This window comes from Chiloscyllium plagiosum, unplaced genomic scaffold (assembly GCF_037043375.1).
Source record: "Chiloscyllium plagiosum isolate Xiang-an unplaced genomic scaffold, Cpla_swu_hap1 HiC_scaffold_33, whole genome shotgun sequence".
Taxonomy (NCBI): domain Eukaryota; kingdom Metazoa; phylum Chordata; class Chondrichthyes; order Orectolobiformes; family Hemiscylliidae; genus Chiloscyllium; species Chiloscyllium plagiosum.
In genome coordinates, this window is record NW_028270171.1 from 14,481,849 (window position 1) to 14,505,890 (window position 24,042).

Below are 24,042 nucleotides of genomic sequence, written 5' to 3' on the forward strand. Positions count from 1 at the left end.
TGGAATTTACACATTCTCCCCGTGTCTGCGTGGGTTTCCTCCGGGTGCTCCAGTTTCCTCCCACAGTCCAAAGATGTGCAGGTCAGGGTGGATTGGTCATGCTAAATTACCTCAGTGTTCAGGGATGTGCAGGCTAGGTGGGTTAGCCATGGAAAATGCAGAGTTACGGGGATGGGGGAAGTGGGTCTGGGTGTCATGTGCTTTGGAGGGTTGGTGTGGACTCGATGGGCCGAATAGCCTGCTTTCACACTGCAGGGATTCTGTAAGGTACCAGAAACAATGCCAATGCCCAGGGAACACACCACCCCATTAGGTGGTACCTTCAGTGGAGAAAACATTTCAGGACACATTTTCAGTCTGCCCCCTTAGCCTGTTTGAACCATTCTGGTTAAACCTTATCTCACATCATTTAGCATCTTGCATGTCTCTCTGAAATAATCCCTAATTATGGCCTTCAAAGAGTTACTTTAATTGTTAGGCAGGGCTGAACAATTGGTGGTTACAAATCACGCATTACGTAGCCTGTCTGACATGAATAGAAACACAAATTTGTACAGAGAAAACTGCAAGTCTCTACTTTAAAATCCCACATAAAAGCAAAACAGTCCTGGAAATCTGGAAGAAACACAGAAAGTGCTGGAGAAACCCATCAGGACTGTGGAGAGAGAAACACAGTTAACGTTTCGCGTCTAATGAGCCGTATTCTGAATTCTGAACGGTTCTCTGAAGAACAGAATTCTGAAGAAGAGTCGAAACATTAGCTCTGTTTCTCTCTCTATAGAAGCTGCCAGACCTGCTGAGTTTCTCCAGCAATTTCTGTGCTTTCTTTTTGATTTTATGATCAGCTACAATTGACTGCCAGGTCTCTCTCTCTCTCTCTCTCTTTTCTTTCCAGTATTCCCTTACAGCTCATGAAGTTGGCATTGTGGGGTTTGCTTGCAGCAGTTTCTCTGCACTGCCACTCGGTTCCGAATGTCTCTTTGGGATTTCTTGCTGAGCAGAACTGGACGTAGTTTCTAAGGTGGAGCCCTGTTCAGCCACGTCCTTATCTCTCTTCTGGTTAACCGTTTGGGTACCGAACATGCCTCATTTGTCAGTTGCTACGTTTCAGGCTAGACGAGAGGGCGATGCCAGTTGGCAATATTTACCAGGGGCACATGTCTTAGGGGAAGCCTCTGCTTGCTCTTTGAGGGGCAAGATTGCCTCCAAATATGAGAGGGGCAGATATTCGCATACCCCTCCAGTCACACACATTTCCAGCTGATAGGCTCTCTGGTGCTGAGAGGAACCCTGTGGTGCAATGAGAAAGTCAACTGACCTATAGGGAGAGGCTGAATAGGCTGGGGCTATTTTGCCTGGAGCTTCGGAGGCTGTGGGTTGACCTTATAAAATCACGAGGGGCATGGATAGGGTAGATAGGCACTGTCTTTTCCCTGGGGTGGGGGGAGTCCAGAACTAGAGGGCATAGGTTTTGTGTGAGAGGGGAAAGATTTAAAAGGGACCTAAGGGGCAACTTTTTCACACAGCGGGTGGTGCTTGTATAGAATGAGCTGCCAGAGGAAATAGTGGAGGCTGTTACAATTACAACATTTCAAAGGCATCTGGATCGGTATATGAATAGGAAGGGTTTAGAGGGATATGGACCAGGTTCTGGCAAATGGAACTAGATTAATTTGGGATATCTGGTTACCATGGACGAATTGGACTGAAGGGTCTGTTTCCATGTTGTATATCTCTATGACTATGACTCTATGATTATGACTATAAAGTCACCACTTAGCCTCCTATGCTTCAGAGGAAACAGTGCCAGCCTATCCAGCCTCTCCTTATAACTCAAACCTTCTAGTCTTGGTAACATCCTAGAAAATCTGTATTGCACCCAATTTCACTTTAATAACATCCTTCCTACAGCAGAGTGATCAGAATTGTACGCAGTGCTCCAAATGTGCCCTTATCAATGTTTTGGACAGCCATAACATAACATTCCAATGATCATGTGACTAAGCTTCAGGAATTGCTGAGCTATGAGTAGGCCTCAAGGGGAAAAAAAATGGGTTGGGGAGAAGCAGTGGGACTAACTGGATTTCCCTTCAAAAGATCTGGTATGGATTCAGAGGGCTGAATGGCCTCCTGCATTGCACTATTCTATTCTGTGCACGACAAAGGCTCTCGACAGAAGAGGGTGAATAGAGAACTGGGAAAGGGGAGTTAATGGACCCAGGGTGAGGGGAAACACCAGGACTCATCATGTGTCTCCCTCGCCCTGCTGGCTTTTCTAACACAGTGTCAAAAAGTGTGATGCTGGAAAAGCACAGCAGGTCAGGCAGCATTCAGAGCAGGAGAGTCAGCGTTTCAGGTATAAGCCCTTCATTTAGCTCTCCTGCTCCTCGGATGCTGCCTGACCGGCTGTGCTTTCCCAGCGCCACACTTTTCGACCCTGATCTCGAGCATCTGGAGTCCTCACTTTCTCCTTCCTACCACAGCGACTGAGGCAAATACTTTCATGCTTTTGAAAGGAAAGTGGATGAGAAAATGGAACAAAATTGTATGCTGCGAAATTGGGGTGATGTGGATGGAATGCAATAAGATGTATGTCAAGCGTTAACATCGACGCAGACTATTTGCACGAAGTGATCAGTGACTGTGCTGCATACCATCTGGAATTCAATGTTAACCATTGAATCTGCTCAACCTCCCATCTCCTCCCCTTCAGCTAGTTCAACAGCATTTACGTGTGGTTTATTTTCCCCTGGGTTTGTACAGCTCCATATATTTGACCACTCACTCGATTTTCCCAAACCACGTGGAAGCATCTCTGGATTCTCCTCCCTGCCAGCTTTGTGTAGTCTGCAAACTTGGAGATATCACCTTTAGTTCCCTCATTTAAATCATTAATCTTTATTGTGAATAGTTGGGGTCCAGGTAACGATCCCTGTGGTACCCCAGTTAGCGTGACCTTTTATATATTCATAGAGTCATACGGCACAGAAACAGACCCTTCGGCCCAACTTGGCCATGCCAACCAGGTTTTCTTACCTGAACTAGTCCCGTTTGCCTGTGTTTAGCCCATATCTCTCTAAACCTTTCTTATTCGTGTACCTGTCCAAATGTCTTTTCAATGCTGTAATTGTGCTCACCTCTACCATTTCCTCTGGCAACTTATTCCATATACGCACCACCCTCTGCGTGAAAATAGTCCCCTACGCTGGGGAAAAGACCTTGTCTATTTATCCAATCCATGCCCCTCATGATTTTATAAACCTTTATAAGGTCACCCTTCAGCCTCCAATGCTCCAGGTGGAAAAGGTCCAGCTTATCTAGCCTCTCCTTATAAATTTTCCAGTCTCAGTAACATCCTTGTAAATCTTTATTGAACCTTTTTCAGTTTATTGACATCCTTATTATAGCAGAGCAACCAGAATTTATGCAGAACTCCAAATGCGGCCTTGCCAGTGTCTTGTACAGATGTAACATGACATCCCAATTGCTGTACTCAATTCACTCACTAATGAGGCAAGTGTGTTAAATACCCTCTTCACCACCTGGCCTACCTAGAACACCACTTTCAAGGAACTGTGTATCTGCACCCCTAGGTCTCTCTGTTTGACAACACTCCCAGGGCCCTTCCATTAACTGTTTAAATCCTGCCCTGGGTTGTCTTACCAAAATGCAACACCTCGCATTTATCTGCATCCATCTGCCATACCTCAGCCCACTGGCCCAGGTGATCAAGATCCCACTGTACTCTTAGACAACCATCTTCACTGCCCACTATGCCACTTGCCTCCAATATTCTCATCCAAATTGTTTATATAAATGACAAACAATTATCTAAGAGAGTGTTCGCATTCATAACCCATCGGTGTTGAGATCAGTACTTACAAATTAGGGTAAAATTTTGATCCAGGCCTACTTTCAGGCTAAAACATAGCACTACATTTTCTGGCATTTACTCGCGCCAAGAGTCTCAGACTGAAATTGGTCCCTGGATTTCATCAGCATCGTCAGTATGAGCAGCTGATCAAATTTTACAGGCAATGCGACTGAAATGAAGGGATCAGAATTAATGCCCATTCCCCCCTTGCTAACAGTTACTCCTGGATACAGTCTGGCAGTCCTGGATACGTGGGCCTCACAGACTCAGTCACAGAGTCATATAGCATGGAAACAGACCCTTTAGTCCAACCAGTCCATGCTGACCATAATCCCAAACTAAACTAGCCCCACCTGCCTGCTCCTGGCCCATAGCCCTCCAAACCTTTCCTGTTCATGTATCTATCCAAATGTCCCTTAAACGTTGTAATTGTACCCACATCCACCACTTCCTCAGGAAGTTTACTCCACACGCGAACTACCCTCTGTGTAAAAAATTTACCTTATGTCTTTTTTAAGTCTCTGTCCTCTCACCTTAAAAATGTGCCCCCTCATCTTGAAACCCCTCATCATGGGAAAAAGACAACTACCATCAACTCTATCTATACCCCTCATTATTTTATAAACTGCTGTCAGGTTACCTCTCCTACGTTCCAGTGAAAAAAATCCCAGTCCATCCAGCCTTTCTTTATAACTCAAACCTTCCCTACCCAGCAACATCCTGGTAAATATCTTCATTCCCGCTCCTCTTTGGACCTTTGCCTTGTACGGATTTGATACAGTTCATCCCGAAGCTTAATTTCTTTGCAGCTGGTAAAGCACACAGAGCATTAGACTTCCCAACTTGCTCTCTTGCACGAAGCCACCTCAAATCCTGAGCTACACAATGAAAAATGCTGGCCGCGACTTCTGGAACTTGTGCTTGTTGCTCACGACGCTCTGCGGGGATTCGAGCCCGCGTGTGCTTCAGCCTGAGGGAGCGCAGCACGGTCGAAAGGTGTCGCTTTTACAATGAGGGGATAAACCAAAGCCTGCTCTGTCGTCCTTCAGGCCGGTGCATTCCGTTCGGCACCAGTTTGAGGTGTACAGCGATGCTCCACCTCCCATCGGCCAATATCTGGCCTTGAACCAATATCATTAAAATTCAGATGGTTCCAGAGAGAAGGTGGGGAAAACTGCATGAGATAAAATGCTCACAAGGACGGCTGGTGAAGGCATGACAGCCTCTTCCTGTGCTTTAACAGCCCTGTGATTCAATGTATAGAGTGCTCTCTGTGGGATCTTGCTGTGTGAAAATTGGCTGCTGTGTTTTGACTGTACTTCAAAAGCACCGCATTGGCTTTAAAGCTCTGAGAAATGTTTTGAAGTTGCTATGTGAAACCACAGTCCTTCCAGACTTTGACTCCAATGTTCCTCATTTTAATCCAGGTCTATTTTTCAACTGTGATGAAATTTTATATCTTTCCACTGATGATTCACCATTGTGTTTGGTTCTGTATTCATTTGCACTTGTATCCCTCAATTATCCTGGTCTCTTACCTTTCAGTTTTGAAGATGGAATAAGTTTCTGAGCATTTAACGCTGCCCAACTTCTCCAGAAGTGACCATTGACCAACAGGATATTCTGTTTACCCTGGGGACAGCTATGAACTGTTTCACGCACATCTTTAGAAACCTTTAATCACCCAATTAGGTACAGCCTGAGGCCTAACCCTGGTTGGAATTACTCTGAAAGCCAGAAGCTGTGTGTGTTGTCAATTAACTCTGTCTCTCTCTTGTCTGCTGTATTGACGCCAGCGAAAGATCCCGCCAAAGAAAAGATATTTGTGAATCTTATGGACCTCTGTCATTACAGCCATCTTCCTCCAGACAGAGTTAGGGCTGGGCAACAATATGGATGTCAGTCCCTCAGGATAGTGCTGAAGTGATTAGACGCAAATATGATTGGAGAGGAAAGGGTGGCACTGTGACTCAGTGGTTAACACTGACGCCTCCCAGCGCCAGGGACCTGGGTTCAATACCAGCCTCGGGTGACTGTCTGTGTGGAGTTCGCACATTCTCTCTGTGTCTGCGTGGGTTTCCTCCGGATGCTCCCACAGTCCAAAGATGTGCAGGTTAGGGTGGATCGGCTGTGCTAAATTGTTCAGGGATATGCAGGCTAGGTAGGTTAGCCATGGGAAATGCAGATGGATGGATCTGGGTGGGATGTTCTTCAGAGGGTCCATGCAGACTCAATGGAAAAAAATGACCTGCTTCCACACTGGAGGGATTCAATGACCCTGCATCACAAAGATGTGGCAGACTAATTAAGTGCAGAGTTTAGTTTTCACAAAGGAGGACACAATAATGTCCCAAAAATGTTGGGTTACACAGGGACTAGTGAGGTGGAGGGACTGAAGGAAAGCGGTATTGGTAGGGAAATGGTTTTGAGGAAATTGACGGGATTAAAGGCCAATAAATCCCCAATAGTCTACATGCCAATGTATTAAGAAAGCAAGAGAATACAGCGTTGTGAACACAGCCCAGTCCATTGTGCAAACCAGCCTCCCATCCATTGACTCTGTTTCTTCTCGCTGCTGTCTCGGGAAAGCAACCAACATCATCAGAGACCCCTCCCACCCTAGTTATAATCTCTGACACCCTCTTCCATCGTGCAGGTTTACAAAAATTTGAATATTCGTATAAATAGATTCAAGAACAGCTTCTTCCCCTCTGTTATTGGACTTTTGAACGTACCTCTCAAATATTAATTCTGAGCTCACCCTCTGCACCTTCTCTGCAGTTGTAACACTGCATTCTGCACTCTGTTCTGCCACCCTGACGCCCTTTGCATGGTATGAGCAGTCTGTACAGCATGCAAAACAACACTTTTCACTGTATCTCGGTGTATGTAACGTAAATCAATCAATCAATCAAATAGAGGAAGCTTTGGTGGTCAAGATTCCATAGACTTTGGATCAGGTCTTATGGTTTGGAGGTAGCTTGTGTTTAGCACTGCTGCCTCACAGCGCCAGGGACCTGGGTTCAATTCCACCCTTGAGTGACTGTCTGTGTGGAGTTTGCACATTCTCCCCTGTGTCTGCGTGGGTTTCCTCCTGGTGCTTCGGTTTCCTCCCACAATCCAAAGATGTGCAGGTTGGGGTGGATTGGCTATGCTAAATTGCTCCATAGTGTTCAGGGATGTATAGGTTAGGTGCATTAGTCAGGGGTAAATATAGGAGAATGGGTCTGGATGGGTTACTCTTCGGAGGGTTGGTGTGGACTTGTTGGGTCGAGGGCCTGTTTCCACATTGTCGGGATTCTATACATAAAATGGAAGTAGAGAAACAGGGAATTATAGAGTGGTCAGGCCCTGATGTCAATTGTAGGGAAAATGGTCAAGACCAATATGAAGGATTTAATAGCATAGCACTTTGGAAACACTAAATTAAACAAACAGTCAGGATGAATTTATGAAAGGAAAAATCATGCTTGACAAATCTACAGAAAGGTTTTTAGGATGTTTCTCATAGAGTTGATTGGGGGAGCCAGTGGATGTGGTTCACTTGGACTTTAAGAAGGTTCACAATAAGGTACTACATAAGAGTTACACATAAGTGTAAAATTAAGCACGTGGGATTCGTGGTAGTGTGCGGATATGGGTAGAGAACTGGCATACAGAACAGGAGGTAAGGAGTAGGGATAAATGGGTCTTTTTCCGGGTGGCAGTCAGTGGGATACCACAAGGATCAGTGCTGGGATCCTAGCTATATACAACATATGTTAATGATTCAGATGAGGGAACTACATGTATTATCAAACACAGAGTTGCACCTTTAGGAGCTTTTTATGGAATTAAACACCTCCCACAGTCCTCGTTGGCTCCACACTCACATTGGCCAGCCCCAACTCATTGATCTCTGAATCCTCCCTCTGGCCATTTGTCCCCGATTGGATAACAAGCTTAACTGGAGCACTGAAGCTTTCTGTGAAAGGTCAGGACTCTATATTGGTCCCCATTTCCGGTGTCTGAACCCTGATGAAAAGCCTCCACATTGCCTTCACAAATTAACTGTCCCTAATATCCCCCACTAACCTGTTGTCTCAAATAGCTTTGCTGAATTGGATCCTGCTACACTCATATACAAACACAATCTTCTTCCTGTCTTACAAACCTCAAAAGCCTACAGTGTAGATCACTCATTCCTGTAACGACTGCAGCTACAAGAGTAGATCAGAGGCTAGGAATCCAGTGAGTCGTAAGACACCTCCTGACCCCCCAAAAGCCTGTCCATCATCTTCAAGGCACAAGTTAGGGATGTGATGGAATACAGGGTGACCCCCGTAACCACTGGTCCGGGTAACGCAGTTTCAGTTACCCGCGGTCCGAACACATAAAAGGAACATTCCAGAAGCAAGGACCAGGAGGCTGCCAGGAAGGTATGTTTCCCATTTAAATGATTGGGTTAGTACCTATCTGTGGTTTTGGGCTTGCGCGGTAGGTGTTGGAATGTATCCCCCGTGGGTATGAGGGAGGACCACTGTACTCCGCACTTGCCCTGGATGGGTGCAGCTCCAACAACACTCAAGAAGCTTAAAACCATCCAGGACAAAGCAGCCCGCTTGATCGGCACCACATCCACAAATATTTTCATTCCCACCACCACCGATGCTAATTTTGTGCCATTATTTAAGGAAGGCTACAAGGTAAAGCCAGAGACCTACAGACCAGTGAGCCTGACATCAATAGTGGGTAAGTAGATGGAGGGGAATCTGCAAAACAAGATCTACATGCATTTGAAAAAGTAAGGACTGATTAGGGATGGTCTGCATCTACCGCCACAAGATGGACTGCAGAAATTGACCAAAGATCCTTAAACACTTTCCAAACCCATGACCAGTATCACCCAGATGGTGAACAGCAGCATCTGTGTGGGAATATGACTGTCTGCAAATCCCTCTCTGAGTCACAGACCACCCTGGCTCGGAAACCTATCACCATTTCTTATTTGACGTTGATCAGAATCCTCAAACTCCCTATGTAACAGGGGAGGGATTAATAACTAAGAGGCATAGAATTAAGGTAAAGGGTAGGAGATTTAGAGGCAGTTCATGAATAATTCTTTCGCCCAGAGGGTGATGGGTATCTGGAACTCAAGATGGTAGAGGCAGGACCATCACAACATTGTATATAGACAATCAATTGAAGCATCATTGCATACATGGTCAAGTGCTGGAAAATGGGGCTAGAATAGTTAAGTGCTTGGTGAACAATGAGCCAAAGGGCCTTTTCCTAGCTCTATGACTCAATGACCAACAGCTTTCCTTGAGTAATTAGTGATGGACATTAAGTGCTGGCTTTGGCAGTGACTCCCACATCCTGCCCAAAATTTTTTAAAACAACGGTGGCTCAGTGGTTAGCACTGCTACTTCACAGCACCAGAGACCTGGGTTCAATTCCCGCCTTAGGCAACTGTCTGTGTGGAGTTTGCACATTCTCCTGTGTTTGTGTGGGTTTCCTCTGGGTGCTCCGGTTTCCTCCCACAATCTAAAGATGTGCAGGTAGGTGCATTGGCCATGGGAAATTGCCCGTAGTGTTCGGTGAAGGGATAAATGTCGTGGAATGGGTCTGGGTGGGTTGCTTGTCAGTGAGGACTTGTTGGGCCGAAGGCCTGTTTCCACACTGTAGGACTCTAATCTAATTCTAACCCCTGGTTCCCAGCTCTTTTGACAGTGGGAACAGTTCCTTCTGATTCACTTTCTCAAAGCCCTTCTTGGGTTACATCCCCGAGAGGGAGGTAGAGGAGAAGCTGACAAAGATGTCAGAGAAAGGATGGAAGAAAAAGAATGGAAGGAAACAGAAAAAGAAAGCAAGGAATGAGAACAGGAAAGAAAACAGCAATGTGTGCTTCGGAAGATGTTTCCCACCTTCATGTAATCGTTGAGAACTGGGATCCGCTTCTCTGCAATTTCCTGTCTGTTGCCGATAAAGACTTTCCCTACGAATGAAAGCAAGGACAGCCTGTTACAGATGGGACAAAGGGGAATGGATCGACCTGAGTCAAGAGACATCTAGCCCACCCCCACACAGAATATCGCCCCCCTCCCCAACCCCCCCACCCCCCCCCCCCCCCCACAGAGATTGCTGCCAAGCATTCCAGGCGGCCTACAGGCCCTCCCCCAACACCGACCGCTCTGCCAAGATTCAACCTTTCGGAAAGTTGACATAGCATCATGGCAATATCACTGCACTCGTGATCCGAGAGGCCAAGTTTTCAAATCCCACTGTAACAGTACCTCCCGCAGCAGCTGGCAATGCGGAGGGAGGTCACTGAGAAGGGCACTCAGAGCAGCTGAACCGATCCTCTCCGGAGGAGATGGGAACAGGCCATGTGCCTAGAGGTGGCTTGTTGGCAGCAGACTGGGGAGCTGGCACTCCGGCCAGGTTTGATACCCCTGCGTGCCTGGCATCAGCTACAGTCACAGATCACACAGACAGCCTGGTCACTGAGCCTATTGTTCCTCAAAGTCAAATGTTAGAGGCAATCCATCACTATTCTGAGGCAACCTCTCTCTTTCCATGCCAGAAAAGGCTGACTTATTTTTAAAAAAAAGGTTCATTCACAGGTTCTGCTGGCTGGACCAGCATTATTTGTCCCTCCCCAATTACCCAAAGCCTGTCCATCATCTCCAAGGCACAAGTCAGGAGTGGGATGGGTTCCTCCCCATTTGCCTGGTTGGGCACAGCTCCAACAACACTCAAGAAGCTCGAAACCATCCAGGGACAAAGGTGGTTTTGGACTGCCTTCTTGAAGCACTGCGGTCCGTACGGTGTCGGTGGGTCCAGGGTACTGGTCCGAAGGGAGTTCCACATGTTTGACCGAATGACAGTGGAGGAAGGTGATCTAGTTATGGAATGTGGGCTTGGAGGGGAACTAGCAGGTGGTATGTTTCTGTGCATCCATTGCCATTATCCTTCTAGACGAGAGAGGTTTAGAAGGGCTGCTTTGTCCTGGATGATGTTTATCTTTTCAGTGTTGTTGGAGCTGCTCCCATCCAGGCAGGTGGGGAGTATCCATCATACTCCTCACATGCAACTTGTAGATTGTGGATAGACTTTGGGGAAGCTCGATTATCCGATCGAGATGGGCGGGCAGTATTTCATTCAGATAATTGATTATTCGGATGACTGATCCATTGCCTCTCCAAAAGGACTTGGAGTTTTCTGAAGTTTCCTTTTTCCTCTCTCTGCCTGCCTTGTTCCCTCTTTCTGTCTCAGGGTTTGTTTCTGAGCAGACACACACGCGTGTGTAAGGGACCGGCAGCATTGCCGAAGCTTCTCCCCGCTGCTGCTTCACTTCAATGGGATTGACAGAGCCAGCACTTGCTGAGTCCGCTCCCCGTTCAGAAGACTAGGCAGCAGCACAGTGGGTCAGTAAATGCCCCTCACCCCCCCACCCCACACCATGTGCTTTCAACTCTCCACATTTCCAGCCAGCGGATGAAGTGAAACAGCCAGATGCCTCTTATCTCTTCCCCTCAATGGGAACAAAATGAAGTAATGGAATGGAAATGGCAAGCCGGACTGGACACCCAACAGCAAGACTGCTGCTGCCTTTGGGGGGTAAGTCTCAAAATAGCACAAACAGACACACACACACACACACACAGACACACACAGATCTCTCTCTCACAGACACATACAATGATCTCTCTCTCTCACTCACACACACACAGACGCACTGATCTCTCTCACTCACACACAGATGCACACACACACTGATCTCTCTCTCTCGCACACACAGACACACATACACACACGGATCTCTCTCTCTCTCACACACACACACTGATCTCTCTCTCTCGCACACACAGACACACATACACACACAGATCTCTCTCTCTCACACACACATACACTGATCTCTCTCTCTCACTCACACACACACAGACGCACATACACACACAGATCTCTCTCTCACACACACACACAGACACACTGATCTCTCTCACTCACACACAGATGCACACACACACTGATCTCTCTCGCACACACAGACACACATACACACACAGATCTCTCTCTCTCACAGACACATACACTGATCTCTCTCTCTCACTCACACACACACAGACGCACATACACACACAGATCTCTCTCTCACACACACACAGACACACTGATCTCTCTCACTCACACACAGATGCACACACACACTGATCTCTCTCGCACACACAGACACACATACACACACAGATCGCTCTCTCTCACACACACATACACTGATCTCTCTCTCTCACTCACACACACACAGACGCACATACACACACAGATCTCTCTCTCACACACACAGACACACTGATCTCTCTCACTCACACACAGACGCACACACACACTGATCTCTCTCTCTCGCACACATAGACACACATACACACACAGATCTCTCTCTCACACACACACTGATCTCTCTCTCACAGATACACTGATCTCTCTCTCTCTCACACACACACACAGATCTCTCTCTCTCGCACACATAGACACACATACACACACAGATCTCTCTCTCTCTCGCACACACACAGACACACATACACACACAGATCTCTCTCTCTCACACACATTGATCTCTCTCTCTCTCACAGATACACTAATCTCTCTCTCTCACACACACACACACAGATCTCTCTCTCACACACACACACACATACACTGATCTCTCTCTCTCACACACAGACGCACACACGCACTGATCTCTCTCTCGCATACACACACTGATCTCTCTCTCTCTCACACATGCACAGATCTCTCTCTCTCACACACACAGACACACACTCAGATCTCTCTCTCTCGCACACACAGACACACTCACACACACACACACAGATCTCTCTCTCTCGCACACACACACAGACACACATACACACACAGATCTCTCTCTCACACACACACTGATTCTCTCTCTCACAGATACACTGATCTCTCTCTCTCACACACACACAGATCTCTCTCTCTCACACACACACATACACTGATCTCTCTCTCTCACACACACAGACGCACACACGCACTGATTTCTCTCTCTCGCATACACAGACACACTGATCTCTCTCACACACGCACAGATCTCTCTCTCACACACACACACAGACACACACACACAAATCTCTCTCTCACACACACACAGACACACACACTGATCTCTCACACACACAGACACACACACAGATCTCTCTCTCTCACACACTGATCTCTCTCTCTCTCACACACACACTGATCTCTCTCACACACACACAGAGACACACACACATACACTGATCTCTCTCTCTCTCTCACACACACAGACATACACAGATCTCTCTCTCTCGCACACACACACACATCTCTCTCTCACACACACACAGAGACACACACATACACTGATCTCTCTCTCTCTCACATACACACAACGCACACACACAGATCTCTGTCACACACACACAGATCTCTCTCTCCCTCACACACACACTGATCTCTCTCTCTCTCTCACACACACACAGATCTCTCTCTCTCGCGCACACACAGATCTCTCTCTCTCCCTCACACACACACTGATCTCTCTCTCTCACACACACACACTGATCTCTCTTGCGCACACATAGACACACTGATCTCTCTCTCACACACGCTGATTTCTCTCTCACACACACACAGATCTCTCTCATACACACACACACTGATCTCTCTCTCTCTCACACACACATACACTGATCTCTCTCTCTCACACACACAGATCTCTCTCATACACACACACTGATCTCTCTCTCTCTCACACACACACTGATCTCTCTCTCACACACACACAGACACACACACATACACTGATCTCTCTCTCTCTCTCTCACACACACACACAGACGCACACACACAGATCTCTCTCTTTCGCACACAGACACACATACACACACAGATCTCTCTCCCACACTCACACTGATCTCTCTCTCTCACACACACACTCACTGATCTCTCTCTCTCACACACACACAGATCTCTCTCTCTCGCACACACAGACACACTGATCTCTCTCTCTCTCACACACACACAGATCTCTCTCTCTCTCACACACACAGACACACACAGATCTCTCTCTCTCACACACACAGACACACACAGATCTCTCTCTCTCGCACTCACAGACACACACACAGATCTCTCTCTCTCCCTCACACACACACAGATCTCTCTCTCCCTCACAGACACACACAGATCTCTCTCTCACACACACACTGATCTCTCTCTCTCTCACACACAGACACACTGATCTCTCTCTCACACACACACAGACGCACACACACACTGATCTCTCTCTCACACACACACAGACACACAGATCTCTCTCTCTCTCACACACAGACACACACACACAGATCTCTCTCTCTCGCACACACACACAGATCTCTCTCTCACACACACACACTGATCTCTCTCTCTCACACACACAGATCTCTCTCTCCCTCACCCACACACACAGATCTCTCTCTCATACACACACACAGATCTCTCTCTCTCATACACACCCACACACTGATCTCTCGCTCTCACACACACAGATCTCTCTCTCTCATACACATAGATCTCTCTTGCTCTGACACACCCACTAATCTCTCTCTCACACACACACAGATCTCTCTCTCTCACACACACAGATCTCTCTCTATCACACACACACACATCTCTCTCTCACACACACACACACATACACTGATCTCTCTCTCACACACAGATCTCTCTCAGACACACACTCACTCACACACACACATTGCTCTCTCTCTGTCACACACACACACACACTGATCTCTCTCTCTCTCACACACAGACACACACACACCTTTTTACTGCAACATTTTGACAAGTTCCCACTCTGCCCTGTACAGGACAATGCTGGAGAGATTGCCTGGGGTCTTTATTTGAGAATATTCATAGAGTCATAGAGACGTACAGCATGGAAACAGACCCTTCGGTCCAACCCGTCCATGCCGACCAGATATCCCAACCCAATCTAGTCCCACCTGCCAGCACACGGCCCATATCCCTCCAAACCCTTCCTATTCATATACCCATCCAAATGCCTCTTAAATGTTGCAATTGTACCAGCCTCCACCACATCTTCTGGCAGCTCATTCCATACACGTACCACCCTCTGCATGAAAAAGTTGCCCCTTAGGTCTCTTTTATATTTTTCCCCTCTCATCCTAAACCTATGCCCTCTAGTTCTGGACTCCCCGACACCAGGGAAAGGATTCTGTCTATTTAACCTATCCATGCTCCTCATAATTTTGTAAACCTCTATAAGGTCACCCCCTCAGCCTCCGACGCTCCAGGGAAAACAGCCCCAGCCTGTTCAACCTCTCCCTGTAGCTCAGATCCTCCAAACCTGGCAACATCCTTGTAAATGTTTTCGGAACCATTTCAAGTTTCACAACATCTTTCCGATAGGAAGGAGACCAGAATTGCGCCCAATATTCCAACAGTGGCCTAACCAATGTCCTGTACAGCTGCAACATGACCTCCCAACTCCTGTACTCAATACTTTGACCAATAAAGGAAAGCATACCAAACGCCTTCTTCACTATCCTATCTACCTGTGATTCCACTTTCAAGGAGCTATGAACCTGCACTCCAAGGTCTCTTTGTTCTGCAACACCCCCTAGTACCTTACCATTAAGTGTATAAGTACTGCTAAGATTTGCTTTCCCAAAATGCAGCACCTCGCATTTATCTGAATTAAACTCCATCTGCCACTTCTCAGCCCATTGGCCCATCCAGTCCAGATCCTGTTGAAATATGAGGTAATCCTCTTCGCTGTCCACTACACCTCCAATTTTGGTGTCACCTGCAAACTTACTAACTGTACCTCTTATGCTCGCATCCAAATCATTTATGTAAATGACAAAAAGTAGAGGGCCCAGCACCGATCCTTGTGGCACTCCACTGGTCACAGGCCTCCAGTCTGAAAAACAACCCTCCACCACCACCCTCTGTCTTCTACCTTTGAGCCAGTTCTATATCCAAATGGCTAGTTCTCCCTGTATTCCATGAGATCGAACCTTGCTAATCAGTCTCCCATGGGGAACCTTGTCGAACGCCTTACTGAAGTTTATATAGATCACATCTACTGCTCTGCCTTCATCAATCTTCTTTGTTACTTCTTCAAAAAACTCAATCAAGTTTGTGAGATATGATTTCCCACGCACAAAGCCATGTTGACTATCCCGAATCAGTTCTTGCCTTTCCAAATACATGTACATCTTGTCCCTCAGGATTCCCTCCAACAACTTGCCCACAACTGACGTCAGGCTCACTGGTCTACAGTTCCCTGACTTGTCTTTACCGCCCTTCTTAAACAGTGGCACCATGTTTGCCAACCTCCAGTCTTCCGGCACCTCACCTGTGACTATCGATGATACAAATATCTCAGCAAGAGGCCCAGCATTGACTTCTCTAGCTTCCCACAGAGTTCTCGGGTACACCAGGTCAGGTCCTGGGGATTTATCCACTTTTAACCATTTCAAGATAACCAGCACTTCCTCCTCTGTAATCTGGACATTTTGCAAGATGTCACCATCTATTTGCCTACAGTCTATATCTTCCATATCCTTTTCCACAGTAAATACTGGTGCAAAATATTCATTTAGTATCTCCTCCATTTTCTGTGGCTCCACACAAAGGCCACCTTGCTGATCTTTGAGGGGCCCTATTCTCTCCCTAGTTACCCTTTTGTCCTTAATATATTTGCAAAAACCCTTTGGATTCTCCTTAATTCTATTTGCCAAAGCTATCTCATGTCCCTGTTTTGCCCTCCTGATTTCCCTCTTAAGTTTACTCCTACTTTCTTTATACTCTTCTAAGGATTCACTCAATCTATCCTGTCTATACCTGACATATGCTTCCTTCATTTTCTTAACCAAACCCTTAATTTCTTTAGTCATCCAGCATTCCCTATACCTACCAGCCTTCCCTTTCACCCTGACAGGAATGTACTTTCTCTGAATTCTTGTTATCTCATTTCTGAAAGGCTTCCCATTTTCCAGCCGTCCCTTTACCTGCGAACATCTGCCTCCAATCAGCTTTCGAAAGTTCTTGCCTAATACCATCAAAATTGGCCTTTCTCCAATTTAGAACTTCAACTTTTAGATCTGGTCTATCCTTTTCCATCACTATTTTAAAACAAATAGAATTATGGTCGCTGGCCCCAAAGTGCTCCCCCACTGACACCTCAGTCACCTGCCCTACCTTATTTTCCAAGAGTTGGTCAAGTTTTGCACCTTCTCTAGTAGATACATCCACAGAATCAGAAAATTGTCTTGTACGCACTTAAGAAATTCCTCTCCATCTAAACTTTTAACACTGTGGCAGTCCCAGTCGATGTTTAGAAAGTTAAAATCCCCGACCATAACTACCCTATTATTCTTACAGATAGCTGAAATCTCCTTACAAGGTTGTTTCTCAATTTCCCTCTGACTATTGGGGGCTCTATAATACAATCCCAATAAGGTGATCATCCCTTTCTTATTTCTCAGTTCCACCCAAATAACTCCCCTGGATGTATTTCCAGGAATATCCTCCCTCAGTACAGCTGTAATGCTACTTATCCTCCCTTATCAAAAATACCACTTCCCCTCCTCTCTTACCTCCCTTTCTATCCTTCCTATAGCATTTGTATCAGCGGTCTGAATTTGCTGAGATTGTCATTCTGTCAGTCTTTGTTTGGAGAAAGAGAGTGAGAGGGTGGGAAGTCAGTCATTTGGAGACGGTGTCTGGACTCCCATCAATGTCCAGGACTGTTTTCGGCAGCATTTCAGTAACCGAATTCACTTTTAATCATTGTAATCAAAAGATGCGATCATTGCACCACTGTTGGTAACACCTCTTTGATGTAATGTTTTTATGGGACCTTGAGATCTTCTTCGGGTAATTGATATTCGGATAATCGAGGTTCCTCTGTATTTCCCATTATATAAGAAACTAGGATTAGATATGGTGGTATTGACGAGTCCAACAGACATTTCTCACAGCAAAGTATTATGTACTGTACAATCATTACACTCCCCAGGCACCCTAATGTTGGGGCTAATATTAAAGTAGTAGGTTACCACAAAAACAGCATGTTCCCAGTCGAGTGTCATACTTTAAGTGATAGAGTATAATTTCTTCTGGTCACATGCTATGATGCAGTGATAATATCATGAGCATGTTCATTAAAGGCATACTGACATGAAACAGTGAAGACATAACACAACTGTGAGTTGAATACAAGGCAGGCCCAAAGATCATGAAGCAGGGATTCTTTATTCCACTGACAGCAAGTTATTACAAACACGAAAGGAAATTAAAGTTTAAGAAGGAAGGCCCAGTACATACATGGGATCTGGTTGAGGAAATCTTTTTTTCTGAACATTGAGATCTCCTTCCCTCAAGGCCATCCTTTCCTCCAGAGAGGATTGGTTCAGCTGCTCCAACTGCACTGCTCAGTGATCTCCCTCAGCATTGCCACCTACTGCTGGAGGTACTGTTATAGTGGGATTTGAAAACTTGGCCTCTTGGATTATTAAATTTTTTCTAAAAATTAGATTCCCTACAGTGTGGAAAAGGCCCTTCAAGTCCACACTGACCCCCCGAAGAGTAACCCACCCAGATCCATTTCCCTCTGACTAATGTGCCTAACACTATGGGCAATTTAGCATGGCCAATTCACTTGACCTGCACATCTTTGGACTGTGGGAGGAAACCCACGCAGACACGGGGAGAATGTGCAAACTCCACACATACAGTCACTCAAGGCTGGAATTGAAACTGGGACCCTGGTGCTGTGAGGCAGCAGTGCTAACCACTGAGCCACCGTGCTGCCCCTGTTTATTAGATTCCCTACAGTGTGGAAACAGGCCCTTTGGCCCTCCGAAGAGCAGCCCACCCAGACACAGTCTCCTACATTCACCCCTGACTAATGCATCTAACACTACGGGCAATTTAGCATGGCCAATTCACCTAACCTGCATATCTTTGGATTGTGGGAGGAAATCGGAGCACCCGGAGGAAACACACGCAGACACGGGGAGAATGCGCAAACTCCACATAGACAGTTGCCTGAGGCGGGAATTGAACCTGGGTCCCTGGCGCTGTGAGACAGCAGTGCTAACCACTGAGCCACTGTGCTGCCCCCATGAGTGCAGTGATATCACCACGATGCTATATCAACTTTCCGAATGATTAAATCTTGGCAGAGCAGTAGATGTTGGGGCCAAATATCAGAGAGCTGCAAACTAACACAGTTTTCCAAAGAAAATTTTGAAACATTCTAGAATTGCCCAGAAGAAGGCCATTCTGTCCATTAGTACAGTCCCTTTGAATGAGCTGTCAAATGAGTCCCACTGCCATGCTATTTCTCCCAAGCCTGCTTTATTGGATCTGTTGCAATCATTTAACCTGATTTAGTTTTGAAAATTACTCTTGAATTTGTTTCTACCAGCCTTTCAGGCAGCACATTCCTAACAAAGCAAATCATTTTCAGTTTGAATCATAATAAGCGGAACAAGACCTGACATAACCTTTTTAGCAAAGAACAGTGGACAAGTCATCTTACCTCGAGCATACATTCCACACTGTCCTGTTGTCAGCATTGTCTTGCAGAAGAGATGCTGACCCTGTCCTCAGTCACCTAACTGCTAACTGGTTGTTTATAATATACATAAAAGATTTGGGGGAGAGGGAGTAAGTTTGCAGGTGACACAAAAGTTGAGGGAGCTGTGGAGGATTGCCAGAGGGTAGAGCAAGATGCGGATAGGCTGGAGACTTGGATGGAGAAATGCAGATGGAATTTAATGCGGACAAATGCATTTTGGTAGATCGATTGCAGGAGAAAGTCTACAGTACATGGCAGAACCCTTAGAACCATTGACATCCAGAGGGATTTGGCATACAGGTCTCCAGCTTCCTGAAAGTGGTAACACAGGTGGATAAAATGACCACAAAAGCATAGGACATAATGTATAAAAATTAGTTAGAAACAAAAAAAAAACTGCAGATGCTGGAATTCAAAGTAGACAAACAGGAGAACTGGAAGAGTCAAAAAGTGTGGTGCTGGAGAAGCACAGGAGGTCAGGCAGTATCCAAGGAATCAACGTTTCGGGGATAAACCCTTCATCAGGAATCCTGATGGTGCCTGACCTGTTTGTGCTTCTCCAGCACCACACTTTTCGACTCTGATCTCCAGCATCTGCAGAACCCACTTTCTCCCAGGAGGCTGGAAGAACACAGCAAGCCAGGCAGCATCAGGAGGTGGAGAAGTCAATGTTTTGGGTATTAACTCTTCTTCAGGAATGAAGTCCTGGAGAAAGGTTAATACCCAATTCGTTGACTTCTCCTCCTGATAAAAATTACACAGTCATGTTGGAGCTGTATAGAGCTTTAGTAAAGCCACATTTGGAATATCGCATACAGTTCTGGTCACCACATTGCCAGAAGGATGTGGGGGCTTTGGAAAGGGTGCAGAAAAGTTTTACCCAGATAATGGCAGATTTGGAGGAGAGATTGGACAAACTTGTTGTGTTTTCATTTGCATATCAAAGGCTGAGGAGCGACTTGATGAAAGTTTACAAAATTACAACAGGCATGGATAGAATGGATAGTTGGAATATTTTTCCTAAAGTAGAAATATCAGTTAGTAGGGGACATTGGTTCAAAGTAAAAGGGGGACAGTTGAAAGGAAATGTGAGGGGAAAGCTTTTTGCGCTGAGGGTGGCACGTGTTTGCAATGTGTTGCCCGAAGAGTTGCTGGAGGCAGATACAATAGCAACAGTTAAAAAACATCTTGACAGACACATGAGTAGGCAGCGAATGGATGGCTAAAACCACATAGAGGTAAAAGGATTTTAGTTTATAAAGGCATCATGTGTTGGCACAGGTTTGATGGGCCGAAGGGTCGGTTCCTGTTCTTCGTTCTTTGTTGGTTTTTGCTTACTGTCTCTTTCAGAGCCTCAGAAGTCCACAGCCGGTAAAGCACTTCTTGAATTCTGATGACTGTTGTAACGTAGGCAATGCAGTGGCTGATCTCTGCAGCAAGATCCTACAAATGATGATGTGATAATCACCAGAGAATCTGTTCCTTTGCCATGTAAATTGGGAGGATAAAGATTGGCCAGAGAACCAATGCCTTCAACAAAAAAATGCCATGGGACCTTCTACATCCATCTGGGTGGACAGGAGAGAGTTCAGTTTCAATGGAAAGGTGACACCTCCAACAGTGCAGCACTCCCTCAGTACTGACCCTCCCCACAGTGCTGCACTCCCTCAGCACTGACCCTCCGACAGTGCGGTACTCCCTCAGTACTGACCCTCCCGACAGTGCTGCACTCCCTCAGCACTGACCCTCTGTCAGTGCGGCACTGCCTCAGTACTGACCCTCCGACAGTGCGGTACTCCCTCAGCACTGACCCTCCGACAGTGCGGCACCCCCTCTGCACTGACCCTCTGTCAGTGCGGCACTGCCTCAGTACTGACCCTCCAACAATGCAGCACTCCCTCAGTACTGACCTTCCAACAGTGCAGCACCCCCTCAATACTGACCCTCCAACAGTGCAGCACCCCCTCAATACTGACCCTCCAACAGTGCAGCACTCCCTCAGTACTGACCCTCCAGCAGTGCAGCACTCCCTCAGTACTGACCCTCCAACAGTGCAGCACCCCCTCTGCACTGACCCTCCAACAGTGCAGCACTCCCTCAGTACTGACCCTCCAGCAGTGCAGCACTCCCTCAGTACTGACCCTCCAATAGTGCAGCACCCCCTCTGCACTGACCCTCCAACAGTGCAGCACTCCCTCAATACTGACCCTCCAACAGTGCAGCACTCCCTCAGTACTGACCCTCCAGCAGTGCAGCACTCCCTCAGTACTGACCCTCCGACAGTGCAGCACCCCCTCAGTACTGACCCTCCAACAGTGCAGCACTCCCTCAGTACTGACCCTCCAACAGTGCAGCACCCCCTCAATACTGACCCTCCAACAGTGCAGCACTCCCTCAGTACTGACCCTCCGACAGTGCAGCACCCCCTCAGTACTGACCCTCCAACAGTGCAGCACTCCCTCAGTACTGACCCTCCAACAGTGCAGCACTCCCTCAGTACTGACCCTCCAACAGTGCAGCACCCCCTCAATACTGACCCTCCAACAGTGCAGCACTCCCTCAGTACTGACCCTCCAACAGTGCAGCACTCCCTCAGTACTGACCCTCCAACAGTGCAGCACCCCCTCAATACTGACCCTCCAACAGTGCAGCACTCCCTCAGTACTGACCCTCCAGCAGTGTAGCACTCCCTCAGTACTGACCCTCCAATAGTGCAGCACCCCCTCTGCACTGACCCTCCAACAGTGCAGCACTCCCTCAGTACTGACCCTCCAATAGTGCAGCACCCCCTCTGCACTGACCCTCCAACAGTGCAGCACTCCCTTAGTACTGACCCTCCAACAGTGCAGCACCTCCTCAGCACTGACCCTCCAAAAGTGCAGCACCCCCTCAGTACTGACCCTCCAACAGTGCAGCACTCCCTCAGTACTGACCCTCCAACAGTGCAGCACCTCCTCAGCACTGACCCTCCAACAGTGCAGCACCCCCTCAATACTGACCCTCCAACAGTGCAGCACTCCCTCAGTACTGACCCTCCAACAGTGCAGCACTCCCTCAGTACTGACCCTCCAACAGTGCAGCACTCCCTCAGTACTGAATATTTGAAGGCAGAAGTGGATGGATTCTTGTGCGGCAATGGATTCAAAGACTACTTAGTATAGGTGCGAATGGATATCAAACCACAACCAGACCCAATGAAGGGCTTCTGCCCGAAATGTCGATTTTCCTGCTCCTCGGATGCTACCTGACCTGCTGTGCTTTTCCAGCACCACTCTCGACCCTTACAACCAGGATGTGGGTTAATGTGAAAGCAGGCTCATTGGGGCAAATGACCTCATAGTGCTCCAAATTCACGTATTTATATATTCACGTGAAATGAAGCATGTCGGAAATCATCCAAAACTGAAAGTAATCTCCCTAGATATTAAAATTATCTAAACAGGGGCAGCAGCGGGATGGATATTATGGAGCAGAGGAGAGGTGAAGGTGATTGAAAGGTAAAAATATTGGGCAAGTGAGCAGGCAGAAGGGTTCACTACAGTTACGGAAGACACAAAACTAAACAGTAGACAATATCAACATGAGGATTAATTCATGAGAATTTAGAGTTCTCCATTTATGTATTAGGCTGCCATCTAGTGAGTGAAACACAAACAAAAGAAATTAGATAATTGCTGATTCACACAGGATGAGGAAAAAGAGACGTTTGCCATATCTGGACGAATTTAGAGGCAGAGCCTTAGATGATGTTAGTGTGCATTGTATTATATTATCACTGTCTGGACTTTAGGCATTAGGCCTTGGTAAGACCACACCTGGAATATCGTGGGCAAATTTGGTCCCTGTATCTAAGAAAGGAGCGATAGAGAGAGTGTAACAAAGGTTCAGACTGATTCCTGGGATGGCAGCACTGAGGACAGACTGGGTCAGTTTGGACAATACTTCACTGAAGGGGGGAATCTCATAGAAACCTACAACATTCTAAAAGGGCTGGACAGGGTAAACGCAGGAAGGATGTTCCCGAGGAGTCCATAACCAGAGGCCATGGTCTAAGGATACAGGATAGGCCATTTAAGATTGAACTGAGGAGAAATTTCTTCACTGAGAGAGTGCTGTATCTGTGGAATTCTCTACCACAGAAGGCAGTTGAGGCCAAAACACTGAATGTTTTCAAGATGGAATTAGGTATAGTTCTTCAAGCTAAAGGGATTCAAAGAAAGAAAGGAGGTACTGAGTTTGATGCTGGAAAATCACAGCCGGTCAGGCAGCATCCAAGGAGCAGGATAGTTGCCGTTTCGAGCATAAGCTCTTCATCAGCTCTTCATTCCTGATGCTCGAGCCGTCGACTCTCCTGCTCCTCGGATGTTGCCTGACCGGGTGTACTTTTCCAGCGCCGCACTTTTTGACTCTGATCTCCAGCATCTGTAGTCTGCACTTTCTCCTACTGAGTTAGATGATCAGCCATATTAAATGGAAGGGAAGGCTCAAATGGCTGAATGGCCTACTCCTGCTCCTATTTTCTATATGTCCATGT

General features: G+C 46.7%; 1 protein-coding gene across 1 annotated transcript in view; it reads right to left on the bottom strand.

Moving 5' to 3' along the window:
* The window catches only part of ncf4 (neutrophil cytosolic factor 4), an 86,951-nt gene that overhangs the window by 46,497 nt on the left and 16,412 nt on the right, over positions 1 to 24,042 (bottom strand). The window contains exon 4 of the mRNA XM_043679769.2: positions 9,781 to 9,851. Within this exon, the coding sequence (XP_043535704.1) occupies positions 9,781 to 9,851 (71 nt within the window). The remainder of the gene's footprint in view (positions 1 to 9,780; positions 9,852 to 24,042) is intronic.